The 14,019-nt window shown below is 46.6% G+C and overlaps 1 protein-coding gene across 1 annotated transcript in view; it reads right to left on the minus strand.

Moving 5' to 3' along the window:
• PRCC (proline rich mitotic checkpoint control factor) overlaps positions 1 to 13,983 on the minus strand; it is a 35,775-nt gene extending 21,792 nt beyond the window's left edge. The window contains exon 1 of the mRNA XM_033200666.1: positions 13,281 to 13,983. Within this exon, the coding sequence (XP_033056557.1) occupies positions 13,281 to 13,748 (468 nt within the window). The 5' untranslated portion in view covers positions 13,749 to 13,983. The remainder of the gene's footprint in view (positions 1 to 13,280) is intronic.
• Positions 13,984 to 14,019: the final 36 nt, after the last annotated feature.

Genomic DNA, 14,019 nt, shown 5'->3' on the forward strand with positions numbered 1-14,019 from the left:
AATAAAAATAAAGGGCAGTATAAGATAAGAGCACGAAGTATGGTTCAAACATCCCCTCAATTAGTACTACCATTAAGGAAAAGTGTATGGAGGTGCCTTAAGAAAACTAAGAATATAAATTTAGTCAGGCGTGGTAGTACACGCCTGTAGTCCCAGCTACTCAGAAGGCTGAGGTGGGTCACCTGAGCCTAGGAAGTCAAGGCTGCAGCGAGCCCTGATCATGTCACTGAGACCTTGTCTCAAATACTAAAAATAAATAAAAATAATAAAAATTTTTTAAAAATTAACAATAGAATTTACCATGTGACAGTGTGGCATGGTGGCTCGCGCCTGTAAACCCAGCACTTTGGGAGGCCAAGGCGGGAGGATTGCTTGAGCCCAGGAGTTTGAGACCAGCCCAGATAACATGGTGAAACCCCGTCTCTACTAAAAATACAAAAGACTAGCTGGGTGTGGTGGCACATGCCTGTAATCCCAGCTACTCGGGAGGCTGAGGCAGGAGAATCGCTTGAAACTGGGAGGCGGAGGTTGCAGTGAGCCGAGATCATGCCACTGCACTCCAGCCCAGGTGACAGAGTGAAACTCTGTCTCAAAAATATACATAAATAAAAATGCAAAAGTTAGCCAGGCGTGGTGGCACGTGCTTCTCAGGAGGCTGAGGTACAAGAATTGCTTGAACCCAGGAGGCGGAGGTTGCAGTGAGCCGAGATTGTGCCACTGGACTCCAGCCTGGGTGACACAGCAGACTCTGTCTCAAAAAAAAAAAAAAAAAAAAATAGACCAGGCATGGTGGCTCACACCTGTAATCCTAGCACTTTGGGAGGCCAAAATGGGAGAATCACTTGAGGCCAGGAGTTTAAGACCAGCCTGGTCAACACAGTGAGACCCCCACCTCTAATTTTTTTTTTTTTTAAGATGAAATAGAAAATAAAAGAGAGACCTCACTCAGAAATTTTTTACAAAATAAAAATAAATAAAACTTTAACATCCTGGCTAACACGGTGAAACCCCGTCTCTACTAAAAATACAAAAAACTAGCCAGGCGAGGTGGCGGGCGCCTGTAGTCCCAGCTACTCCGGAGGCTGAGGCAGGAGAATGGTGTAAACCCGGCAGGCGGAGCTTGATCTGGCCACTGCACTGCAGCCTGGGAGACAGAGCCAGACTCCGTCTCAAAAAAAAAAAAAAAAAAAAACTTTAAAATAGGCCCAGTCCGGTGGCTTACACTTGTAATCCCAGCACTTTGGGAGGCCAATGAAGGCAGATCACTTGAGGTCAGGAGTTCGAGACCAGCCTGGCCAACATGGTGAAACCTCAGCTCTACGAAAAATACAAAAATTAGCTGGGAATGATGGCGGGCGCCTTTGTCTGCAGTCCCAGTTACTCGGGTGACTGAGGCAGGAGAATTGCTTGAACCCAGGAAGCGAAGGTTACAGTGAGCACCAAGCTTGCGCCACTGCACTCCAGCCTGGGTGACAGAGCGAGACTTGGTCTCAATAGTAATAGTAATAATACAAATTTTTTAATTTTTAAAATTAAAATTAGCTGGGCATGGTGGTGTACATCTGTAGTCCTAGCTACTAGGGAGGCTGAGGTGAGAGGATCGCTTGATCCTGGGAAGTGGAAGTTATAGTGAGCCAAAATCAGGCCGCTGCACCCCAGTCTGGGTGATAGAGTAAGACCCTAGCTCAGAAAAAAAAAAAAAATATATATATATACACACACACACACACACGTAACCCGGTCGGGCACGGATATATATATATACACACACGTAACCCGGTCGGGCACGGTGGCTCATGCCTGTAATCCCAGCACTTTGGGAGGCTGAGGCGGTCAGATCACCTGAGGTCAGGAGTTCCAGACCAGCCTGAGCAATATGATGAAATCCCGTCTCTACTAAAAATATAAAAATTAGCCAGGCATGGTGGCAGGTGCCTATAATACCAGCTACTCGGGAGGCTGAGGCAGGAGAATCGCTTGAATCCAGGAGGCGGAAGTTGCCGTGAGCCGAGATTGCGCCATTGCACTCCAGCCTGGGCAACAAGCGCAAAACTCCATGTCAAAAAAAATTACCATAGGACAGCCTGGGCAATATGGTGAAACTCTGTCTCTACAAAAAATACAAAAATTAGCTGAGTGTGGTGGCATGTGCCTGTTGTACCAGATACTCGGGGGGCTGAGGTGGAAGGATCACTTAAGCCCAGGAAGTCGAGGCTGCAGTGAGCTGTGATTATGCCACTGCACTCCAGCCTGGGCAACAGAGTGAGACCTTGACACACACACACAAAAAAGAATGACTATATGATCCAATAATTCCACTTCTCTAGGTGTTTACCCAAAAGATTTGAAATCAGTTTGCCAAAGAGGTGTCTGCACTCCCATGTTCACTACAGCATTATTCACAGTACCAAGTTACGGAAGCAACCTAAGTGTCCACCAACAGATGAATGGATGAAGAAAATGTGGTATTTATACACAGCGGAATAGTATTCAGCCTTAAAAAAGGAAATTCTGTCATTTGCAGCAACATGGATAGAACTGGAGAATGTTATGCTAAGTGAAATAAGCCAAACAGACAAAGTATACAAATAGCACATGTTCTCACTTACATGTAGAATCTAAAAGAATGTACTTCGTGGCCGGGCACGGTGGCTCAAGCCTGTAATCCCAGCACTTTGGGAGGCCGAGACGGGCGGATCACGAGGTCAGGAGATCGAGACCATCCTGGCTAACACGGTGAAACCCCGTCTCTACTAAAAAAATACAAAAAACTAGCCAGGCGAGGTGGCGGGCGCCTGTAGTCCCAGCTACTAGGGAGGCTGAGGCAGGAGAATGGCGTGAACCGGGGAGGCGGAGCTTGCAGTGAGCCGAGATCGCGCCACTGTACTCCAGCCTGGGAGACAGAGCGAGACTCCGTCTCAAAAGAAAAAAAAAAAGAATGCACTTCATAGAAGCAGAGTACAATGGTGGTTACCACTGAGGAGATGATGGTCAAAGGGTACAAAATCTCAGACAGGAAGAATAAGTCTGAGAGTATTTTTGAGATCTATTGCACAATATGGTGAATATAGCTAATAATAGTGTATTACACATTTCAAAACTGCTGAGAGTGAATTTCGAATGGTCTCACCACAAAAAAAAAAAAAATAAGCATTTGAAGTGACAGCTATGTTAGTTTGATTTAATTATTCTACAGTATTCATAATTCTTAACATGGTGTATCCTACAGATACAATGATAAATTGTCAACTTACAATAAAAATGTTGCATCCCCTTAAAGAATCTCCTGTTTGTATTTGTGCTTCCTTTCATGTAAGTCCTTCCCCTTGTCACTCCCACCCCTCCCATATCACTGCCACCTCTCATTCTGTTATCAATCTGCGTTCTGTACTTCCTGACTCAAAACTCCTGAGAAGTCTCTCTGATGAATCTCACCTTGCTCCTTTTCACTAGGTGTCCCTACATCACTCATTTGTTTAGAGTGGCATCATATTAATTCGGGTTCATTTGTGCCTGCTCTGTAAACATTATGTTTTTCACATATATGCTTGCCTTTACTCTGATGGCAAAGGGTATTTCTTTTTTTTTCTTTCTGTTTTTTTTTTTTGAGACAGAGTTTTGCTCTTGTTGCCCAGGCTGGAGTGCAATGGTGTGATCTCGGCTCACTGCAACCTCTGCCTCCCAGGTTCAAGCGATTCTCCTGCCTCAGCCTCCCTAGTAGCTGGGATCACAGGCATGTGCCACCATGTCCAGCTAATTTTGTATTTTTAGTAGAGACGGGGTTTCTCCATATTGGTCAGGCTGGTCTCGAACTCCTGACCTCAGGGGATCCCCCTCCTCGGCCTCCCAAAGTGCTGGGATTACAGGCGTGAGCCACCGGGCCCGGCCCAGCAAAGGGTATTTCTTATAGTTGAATACTTCCTGCCAGTAGTCAGTACACAATGAGTTTAATTACGAACTGCTATCAAATATATATATATATATATATATATATTTTAAACCTGTAAGGGAAATCCACCTTGGTATCTAAATGTGGGGGATAAAGGAAAGGGTGGCAAAGGAAAGCACAACCATCTACCAAGTGCTTCCTATGTATCAGGCAATTTACTCATTTTTCATTTAATCCTTATAACATTTCAAAGTAGGCATTATTATCATCTCAACTTTATGGTAAAGAAAGTAAGGCTCAGAGATAAAATAGGATGGGGCAGAACCAGGATCAGAACCAGTTCCGGTGCCCGTGCTTTTACGGGAACACCACACTGAGCTGTCTGCTGTCCAGGTCTGAGATTCACAGTCACTAGATCCCACACAACACAGCTGAGAGAGCATGAGGCACAAAATCAGAAGCACTGCTTTGAGTCTCAGCTCTGCCCCTTACTGGCTGAGGGATCCCGCTATTTAACTTCCCCAAGCCTAAGGTGCAAATAATACTTACCCATGTCACAACCACAGGAGCTACTGTCAGTGAAAATGATACAAACTAAAATTCTAAACAAAGTTCAAAAAGTATTATTTTCTCTGGTTTGCCAAGATATTAAACTCACCCAAGAAAAGACTTAAGCACCTGGCACCTAAGCATTTTCTACATTTTCTCTCTGTTCTAAACTAACTCTCACTGCCCCTTATAGACTCCTGACCATCTCTCTTGTCTTTTGACCATAAAGACTGATCTCCTTTCTGGCAGACCACACAGAACCACCTCACTATGGGGTATACAAGGTTTTCATGGAGTCCCCAAATACGTTTTAACTTTGACATCCTTAGGCAACAGGTCCAATGGCAACAATCTGAAATAAACAAATTTCATCCAAATTTAAGATGATTACATTTATAAAACTATACAAGCATATTCTTATTTTTCAGATCCTTTGAAAAACAAAAAGTGGCTACTGTGAGACTGTAGCAGGCAAAATGTCCCACAGCTAATAGAATTGAAGGCCAGATCCAAGGTGGAAAGAAAATTCAATTTCTCTGTAAATGTCACAGATCGTTTCCATTATACTGACAACCTGAGTCTATGGTTTAAAAGCACACACACACAAAAAACCTGTACAAAGACTTCGGAACAGTCTATTTCTAGATTTAGAGGATTGCTATGGCTACTCACAATCACTCTTCTCTTTGAACACCTTTTTCCCTTGAGACATGGTCTAGCTCTGCTGTGCCCAGGCTGGAGTAGAGTGGCACAATTATAGCTCACCGTAACCTCAAACTCCTGGTCTCAAGCAATCTTCCTGCCTCAGCCTCCCAGGCAGCTGGGACTACAGACATTTGCCCACCATGCTCAGCTATTTTATTTTTTAAATTTTTTTGTAGAGATAAAAGGTGGGGTCTCACTCTGTTGCCCAGGCTGGTCTCAAACTCCTGTCCTCAAGCAATTTACCTGCCTTGGCCTCCCAAAGTGTTGGGATTGCAGGCATGAGCCACTGCACCCAGCCCAAACATTTTATATAAAACTTCTACTGACCCCTATTATAAATCATCTCATGACACACCATAAACAACAGACTCCCTTAAACAGAACACTAAAATAACAACTTCAAAAATGAGGCAAGGCAGGGATGGCCAGGCACAGTGGTTTACCCCTATAATCCCAGCATTTGGAGAGGCCCAGATGGGAGGATTGCTTGAGCCCAGGAGTTTGAGACAAGTCTGGGCACTGTAGACAGACCTCATCTCTACCAAAAAATTTTAAAAATTAGCCGGACATGGTGGCTCTTGCCTGTAATCTCAGCACTTTGGGAGGCCGAGGTGGGCAGATCACAAGGTCAGGAGTTCGAGACCAGCCTGGCCAATATGGTGAAACCCCATCTCTACTAAAAATACAAAAATTAGTCGGGGATGGTGACAGGCACCTGTAGTCCCAGCTACTCAGGAGGCTGAGGCAGGAGAATCGCTTGAACCCGGGAAGTGGAGGTTGCAGTGAGCCAAGATCATGCCACTGCATTCCAGCCTGGGTGACAGATGAGACTATGTCTCAAAAAATAAAAAAATAAAAAATTTAAATCAGCCATGTGCCTATACTCCCAGCCACTCAGAAGGCTGAGGTGGGAGGACTGCTTGAGCCAAGGAGGTCAAGGCTGAAGTAAGCTAAGATTGTGCCACTACACTCCAGGCTGGGCAACAGAGCAGGATCCTGTCTCAAAAAAAAAAAAAAAAAAAAGGAAAGAAAAATGAAGCAGGAGGATCACTTGAGCCCCAGGGGTTTGAGGCCAGCCCGGAGAACATCATAAGACCCCCATCTCCACAAACAAAAAATTTTTTCTTTTTTTTTTTTTTTTGTGAGACAGAGTCTCGCTCTGTCGCCCAGGCTGGAGTGCAGTGGTGCAATCTCAGCTCACTGCAAGCTCCGCCTCCTGGGTTCACACCATTCTCCTGCCTCAGCCTCCCAAGAAGCTGGGACTACAGGTGTCCACCACCACGCCCGGCTAATTTTTTGTATTTTTAGTAGAGATGGGGTTTCACCGTGTTAGCCAGGATGGTCTCGATCTCCTGACCTTGTGATCCGCCCACCTCGGCCTCCCAAAGTGCTGGGATTACAGGTGTGAGCCACCGCACCTGGCTTTTTTTTTTTTTTTGAGATGGAGTCTCACTCTGTCACCCAGGCTGGAGTGCAGTGGCACGATCTTGGCTCACTGCAACCTCTGTCTCCCGGGTTCAAGCAATTCTCTACCTCAACCTCCCGAGTAGCTGGGATTACAGGCATGTGCCACCACGCCCAGCTAATTTTTATATTTTTAGTAGAGACAGGGTTTCATCATCTTGGCCAGGCTGGTCTTGAACTCTTGACCTCGTGATCCACCCGCCTCGGCCTCCCAAAGTGTGGGATTTAAAGGCATGAGCCACCATGCCCCGCAAAAAAATTTTTTAAAAACATAGCCAGGTACAGTGGCACATTACTGTGGTCCCAGCTGCTAGGGAGACTGAGGCAGGAGGGTTGCTTGAACCCAGGAGGTAGAGGCTGCAGTGAGCCATAATTAAGCCACTACATTCCAGCCTGGGCAACAGACTGAGACCCTGTCTCATTTAAAAAAAAAAAAGAAAGAAAGAAAGAAAGAAAGAAACTCTGCACCCATTAAACAGTAACTCTTTATCCTCACCTACCCCCAGCCCCTGGTAACTGCTATTCCACTTTCTGTCTCTATGAATTTGACTTTTCTAGGTACCTCATATAAGTGGAAGTATACAATATTTGTCCTTTTGTGACTGGCTTACTTTACTTAGCATAATGTCTTCAAGGTCCATCCATGTTGTAGCACCTATCAGAATTTCATTCCTTTTCAAGGCTGAATAATATCCTAACGTGTGCACATACCACATTTTATCTACTGTTGATGAACACTTGGGTTGTTGCCACCTTTGGCTACTGGGAGTATTACTGCTATGAACACTGGCGTACAAGTATCTGTTTGAGGCCGGGCGCGGTGGCTCAAGCCTGTAATCCCAGCACTTTGGGAGGCCGAGACGGGCGGATCACGAGGTCAGGAGATCGAGACCATCCTGGCTAATACGGTGAAACCCCGTCTCTACTAAAAAATACAAAAAACTAGCCGGGCGACGAGGCGGGCGCCTGTAGTCCCAGCTACTCGGGAGGCTGAGACAGGAGAATGGCGTGAACCCGGGAGGCGGAGCTTGCAGTGAGCTGAGAGCCGGCCACTGCACTCCAGCCTGGGCGGCAGAGCAAGACTCCGTCTCAATAAAAAAAAAAAAAAAAAAAAACAAGTATCTGTTTGAATCTCCACTTTTGATTCTTTTCACCTAGGAGTGAAATTGGTGGATCATCATTTTGTTTGTTTAACCTTTTGAGGAACTGCCAACCTGTTTTCCTCAGGAGTATATTAAATGGAGGTTGTGGAGTCAACTTCCAGAGAGTGCTAAAGACCAGCAAATGGCCATCTGAGTGGGTCTGTGCCATTAGATCAAGGAAGAAGGGCAATGCTAGAAACACCAAAGCATCCAGGGGTGAGAGTGTCCTCGGCCACAACAGGCACACATTGGTTTTGAGGAACAAACTGCTGAGTTTGTTAATAAGAAAGTACTGTATTTCTTCTTGGCCTCATGAGAACCTGAGCCTCAATGGCCACCACTGTCCTCTCTGTTCCAGCTGCCAAGAGTGACGAGACACACATACCCTGAGATTGCTGAGCAAGAACGGAAACAGACATTTTCCATTAAGCTAGGTCCTGTGGGATCTGCTAATCTATCAGAGCCTCATTCCCCATGGCAGCCTCTCTCTTATCTTCCCAGGCTCTGGCTCTGAGACACTCCCTCTCCAAAAAGCAATCACTAGCTGCCAGGACTAAAAGCCAAGGAAGAAATAACCCAAGAACAGACGCCCCCTATGCCCCACACCTGGGGGCTCCAAACCCTAATCATTACTATTATCCCCATTTGCTAGATTCATCAACCTTTTTTACTCTTTTGTTTTTGTTTTTGTTTTTTTGAGACGGAATCTCGCTTTGTCGCCCAGGCTGGAGTGCAGTGGCACCATCTCGGCTCACTGCAAGCTCCGCCTCCTGGGTTCACGACATTCTCCTGCCTCAGCCTCCGAATACCTGGGACTACAGGCGCCCGCCACCACGCCCGGCTAAGTTTTTGTATTTTTAGTAGAGATGGGGTTTCACCGTGTTAGCCAGGATGGTCTGGATCTCCTGACCTCGTGATCGGCCCACCTCAGCCTCCCAAAGTGCGGGATTACAGGCGTGAGCCACAGCGACCGGCAACCTTTTTTACTCTTAAGTCTCAAGTACCTGCTGCTAGGATACCGTTTTCACTCCCATTTTTGCACTCCTCATTTGTATTGCTTTCTGCTTTCTGGTTGCCCCAGGCTCTTCCTTCTATGTTTTCAATAGACACCCTGATAAACACAACAAATCTCATCCAGGTTCAAATACAATCGCAGCTACCCACAGACTGTGTTTTCAGGCAAATCACCTCTGTTCTCTAAACTCCTGATTTCTTCTTTATAAACTAAAGGTAAGTGTCAGACATTAAGCAGGTGCCCTACACATATAAGCAACTCTCCCTTCCCTTTAGCTAGTGCTAAAACTTAGCTAAATCCACTGCAGGCAATTCTTATTTGGCTACTAGAAGTGACAAAAATTAGTGAAATCTGTCTCAGAGCTTCAAATTTTCTACTATCTGGGTAAACAATCTGAAAGTGGTGATAAATACTAACCCAGATAACCCTAAAATTTCTGTGTGCTTTGGAATACGCATTATATGATAGAAAACTCTTCCAGCAGACTTATTCTTCTGATTTTGGTTTTTCATATGCTAGGGGAAGTCTGCCTACCCTGAGCCTATGAAATCAACCAATGTAGCTTGGGTCACAGCAAGATGGACAAAAGAAGGGATGATTATCCATTCTATGGATCATTCCTAATTCCTCACAAAAATCAAAAACTGACTGAATTTAATTTTGGAATACACCTGGAGGGAGAATTTGGTACTACGCTGATTGCAGATGATTGGGTAATATGACCCAAATCAAAGCAACCAAATTCTCACTCCAAGAAAACCAGAATTGAGACTACCATCGTAGTTCAATCGGGACCAATCTCTAAAAGGAAAGAAATAAAAACCAAGGTGTGGGTGGCCATCTTTCACCTACAACAAAGGTTAAGAAGCTAATCCGCAGAGATATAATGAATCAAGGCCAGGAGCAGTGGCTCACACCTGTAACCCCAGCACTTTGGGAGGCCAAGGCAGGCAGATCAGTTGAGCCCAGGAGTTTGAGACCAGCCTTGGCAACATGGTGAAACTCCATCTCTACTAAAAATACAAAAATTAACCAGTCTCATAATCTGGTCTCAAAATAAATAAATAAATATATTAAAATTTTAAAATAAAATAAGTTTTTTTAAAAAAATGAATCAAATGTGCAAAGAACAGCTGTGTAGAGATCCCCAACAGATCTCAGGTTCCTGATGCAGGTTCCTTCTGAGGTACCACAGTATATTTATGATGCATTGCCATTTAAGGCCAGGCATGGTGGCTCACATCTGTAATCCCAGCACTACGAGAGGCCAAGGCAGAAGGGCTGCTTGGGCTCAAGAGTTCAAGACCAGCCTGGGCAACATAGCGAGACAACATCTCCATTTATTTAAAAAAGAAAAGAAAAAAAAAAAATTTAAACTAGCTTGAGTTGGCTTCTAACACTTGCAACAAATGAAATCTAACCCCCAATCTGCTCTGCCTTCTGTATTCCCTCAATAAATAGCAACACCACCCCCCAGCTGCCTGAGGCAAAATGCAGTGGGGGTCAACCTTGAATCCTCTCCTTAGTGTAACATCTAATCAATCCTCTAGTCTTATCACTTCCCCCTCCTAAATGTATCTCGATGCTCCAGTTCGCTCCATCCCCTAGTTCATCATCCAGGCCACCAGCCTCTCACATTCTGCCAGTCTTGCTCTCTCCAAGTTCCTCACCACTCTGTGATCAGAGATTTCTTGCCTTTAAGGGGTCTTCACTACCCCCAAATAAGGTAGAATGACCCTAGCATGGCATCCAAGGCCCATTATCTGGCCTCAGCCTCTCTCCCCACCCTCTCAAATGCTCCAGCCACTGAGCTTAACTCACCTGAGGTTCCCTGAAAGCATTCTCGCTCTTTGTCCTCCAAGCTTTTATACATTGTTTCCTCTGCTGTGCTGCTCCCATACTACCCTTTCATCAGCCTTATCTCTGCTTAGACATCTCCCCCTAGAGGGCTCCCCAACCTCCCAAGACTGGACTAATGCCCACTAGGTGTACTCCAATGGCACCAGCTTATCCCGGTCCTTCTCTGCCTTTATCTAAAATCTATTTCCTTTTGTTTTCTCCAGTAGATCATAAGCTCCTTTTGGGCTGGGGGTATCATGTTCACATTCTTAGCTCCAGGTACAAAGAAAGAGCTCCATATCAATTGAATGAAATGGCTGAGAGTTAATTACTTCTAATTACTTCTACTTCACCACCAAACTCTAAAGGGAAATTATTTACTTAAGGAAACCTAATTCATTCTTTCAACTGCGTACTAAGAGCCTACTAAGTGTAAGACATAGAGCTCAGAACCGGAGGGCCTTAGAACTGGAGGGGGCACAGCTCTTTTAAAGACAATGGTTGGCTGGCGCAGTGGCTCACGCCTGTAATCCCACCACTTTGGAAGGCCAAGGTGGTCAGATCACCTGAGGTCGGGAGCTCAAGACCTGCCTGACCAACAAGGAGAAATCCCAGTCTCTACCAAAAATACAAAATTAGCTAGGCGTGGTGGCGCATGCCTGTAATCCCAGCTACTCTACTCCGGAGGCTGAGGCTGCAGAATCGCTTGAACCCTGGAGGCAGAGGTTGCGGTGAGCCGAGATTGTGCCATTGCACCCCAGCCTGGGCAATAAGTGAAACTACATCTCAAAAGATAAATAAAGACAAAGGTTACCCTCACCTGACCATCTTGAACATTCTTAGGCTACCTTTCTGCAGGAATTACCTGTTCCAAGAACAAAAAGACCAACTTGAACAGAACAAAAATGGGAAACTCAACCAGCAAGGGCTAGGACTTTAATTAGCCACGTCACTGTTCACTTCAGAAATTTAGTGAATGCTTACAAAGGAGGGTAAGCATTACAAAGGAGTCTTCAGAGTTTTCTGCCACCTCAGCCAACCTAAATGGCAGGTTCTACATCCTCTCCCAACTTTCTATAATGCTACCTTCACAGCGCTAGAAATGAGCCTTTCCATGTCCGTGTAGACTGTTTTTATTTGTCTCATTCAGGGATCTTTCCTTGTTCCAGGTTAAATCAAAGCCAAGGTAAGTTTCCATGGAGCAATAAAAGGCTTTTTTTTTGGATCCTAGACTTAGGATGACAGACTCTTAGGTGTGAAAGAAGAGGAAAATAAAATGGAAGAAAGTGACCAGGCGCAGTGGCTCACGCCTGTAATCCCAGCACTTTGGGAGGCCAAGGCGGGCGGATCACGAGGTCAGGAGATCGAGACCATCCTGGCTAACACAGTGAAACCCCGTCTCTACTAAAAATAGAGAAAAACTAGCCGGGTGTGGCGGCGGGCGCCTGTAGTCCCAGCTACTCGGGAGGCTGAGGCAGGAGAATGGCGTGAACCCGGAAGGTGGAGCTTGCAGTGAGCAGAGATCCCGCCACTGCACTCCAGCCTGGGCGACACAGCGAGACTCCGTCTCAAAAAAATAAATACATACATACATGCATACATACATACATAGCAGGCTAGGGAAGTCCTCACAGAAAACAGGCCTTTTAGGCCAAGTGAGGTGAGGGAGAGAATATTAGAATATCTGAGGGAAGGAATTTAAGGAACAGCAGGTAAGAATGAAAATGGCTCCTAGGCAGAGCTGGGAGTCTGAAGAAAAGCAAAGGCAATGAATTTCTCTCTGGTAAGTAATTCTAAGCAGTACCTGCTCCCAGGCTTAAATCTCTCCTTTATCTCCAAAGCCCTCACTCCAGAAGAAGCCTTGTATTTTTCCACTGTCACATATAGAAACAGGTAAGACTCGCTGCCTCTTCTAGAAACAGTACCCAAGCATCCTAATTCACCTAGCTTTGACTATGGCTAAATGGTGAAAATGAGGCACAGATCTGAGGTTCAGAGAGACTGAACCTTAATCTTCACTCTGCCCTTTACCAGGTAAAATCGTGCATGTTGGACACCTGTTTCCCATCTGTAAAACAATAATATGTTACCTCCCAGAGCTCTGTAATAATTGAAAGAAGGGACCAATGAACGGCAAATGATCTGCACTCAACAAATATTCGATTTCTCCTCTAACTCCCCTCAAAAATAGAATCCAAGATTACTATTATTTTCCTCCAGGCCTGATGTTTTTGAGTTCAGAGACAAGGAAAAGATTTGTCCCAGATGTTCGGCAAAGGTTCAGGAGCCCTGTCTCCTGTCATTCTTCAGGTGCCAGATTTCATCCTGTTCTCAGTAGGAGGAAAGGGGAAAAAGCCGGACTGAGGTGAAGATGCAAAGAGGGGGAGCGGATCCAAGTGTCCCTAGGCCGGTCAGTACCAGGTGATGATGACATGTGGCCTTCCGCAGGCAAGCCCAGCTTCAGGAAACCCACATGGGCAAACACCCAAACTCCCCGAAGTTGACCAACTTCAGCTCAATTAATCACATTATAAGAGGATTCCAGTGGCCTTGAATCCACGGATGCGTTTGTGGGAAGGAGTTCCGAAATCTCCACATGTCCCTCCTACTCAAACCCGATGTCCATGCCGACTCAAACCCGATGGACAGTTTGGGGGTGCCTTCCCCGGATACTCACATCTCCCTTATGCAACTCCGGCGCCGCGATCTTCACGGGCTCTTTCCTCTTCTTTGGCTTGGGAAGCCCCAGCGGGGGACCGGCACCGCCAATTGGAGGGGGCAGACTGAGGCCAGGGCCTCGGGGCGAGGGCAACCCCAATCCCAGTCCCTCCCCAACTCCCGCCGCTTCAGCCGGGCTCACGCCTGGAGGTGGGGGGAAGCCTCCCAGGCCGAAGGGCAAGGGGGGAGGAGGCTGAAGCCTGGGGTCTGCGGTGGGTGGGGGAAGCAACAGCGGCGGGGGAAAGGCTGGGGCCAGCATCTGAGGGGGCGGAGGCAGCAAGGCCGGGCCCTTGGGCGCAGGGAGAGAAGCGAACAAGCCCCCTAAAGCGGGCCCAGATGTAGGGGCCACCGCCTCCTCTTCCTCCGGCTCGGGCTCAGCCTCATCCGGCTCGCTCTCATCGCTGCTGGCGTAAGCAACCAGCGACATGGCGCCTCCCGCGTTTGGGGCGCCCTTGCCGGCAGATGAGGCCTACTTGAGACCGGGGATGCCCGGAGGCCTAGTAGGCCCCGCCACCCGGCGGGGCGGGGAATCGAAAAGTCCACCTGCTCCGTACTCTAGGGCTAGCCGCGGCAGAAGCTCATGGCTACGGCTGATTTCCACCGACAAGGCGTCCCTCTTCACTTAAGCTCCTAGTCCCGGGCAACTACACACAGCTAATGGCCGCCGGGTCACTCCGCCTCCTCCTTGCCTCACCAAT

The sequence above is a fragment of the Trachypithecus francoisi genome, unplaced genomic scaffold (assembly GCF_009764315.1).
Source record: "Trachypithecus francoisi isolate TF-2019V2 unplaced genomic scaffold, Tfra_2.0 Lachesis_group5, whole genome shotgun sequence".
Classification (NCBI taxonomy): domain Eukaryota; kingdom Metazoa; phylum Chordata; class Mammalia; order Primates; family Cercopithecidae; genus Trachypithecus; species Trachypithecus francoisi.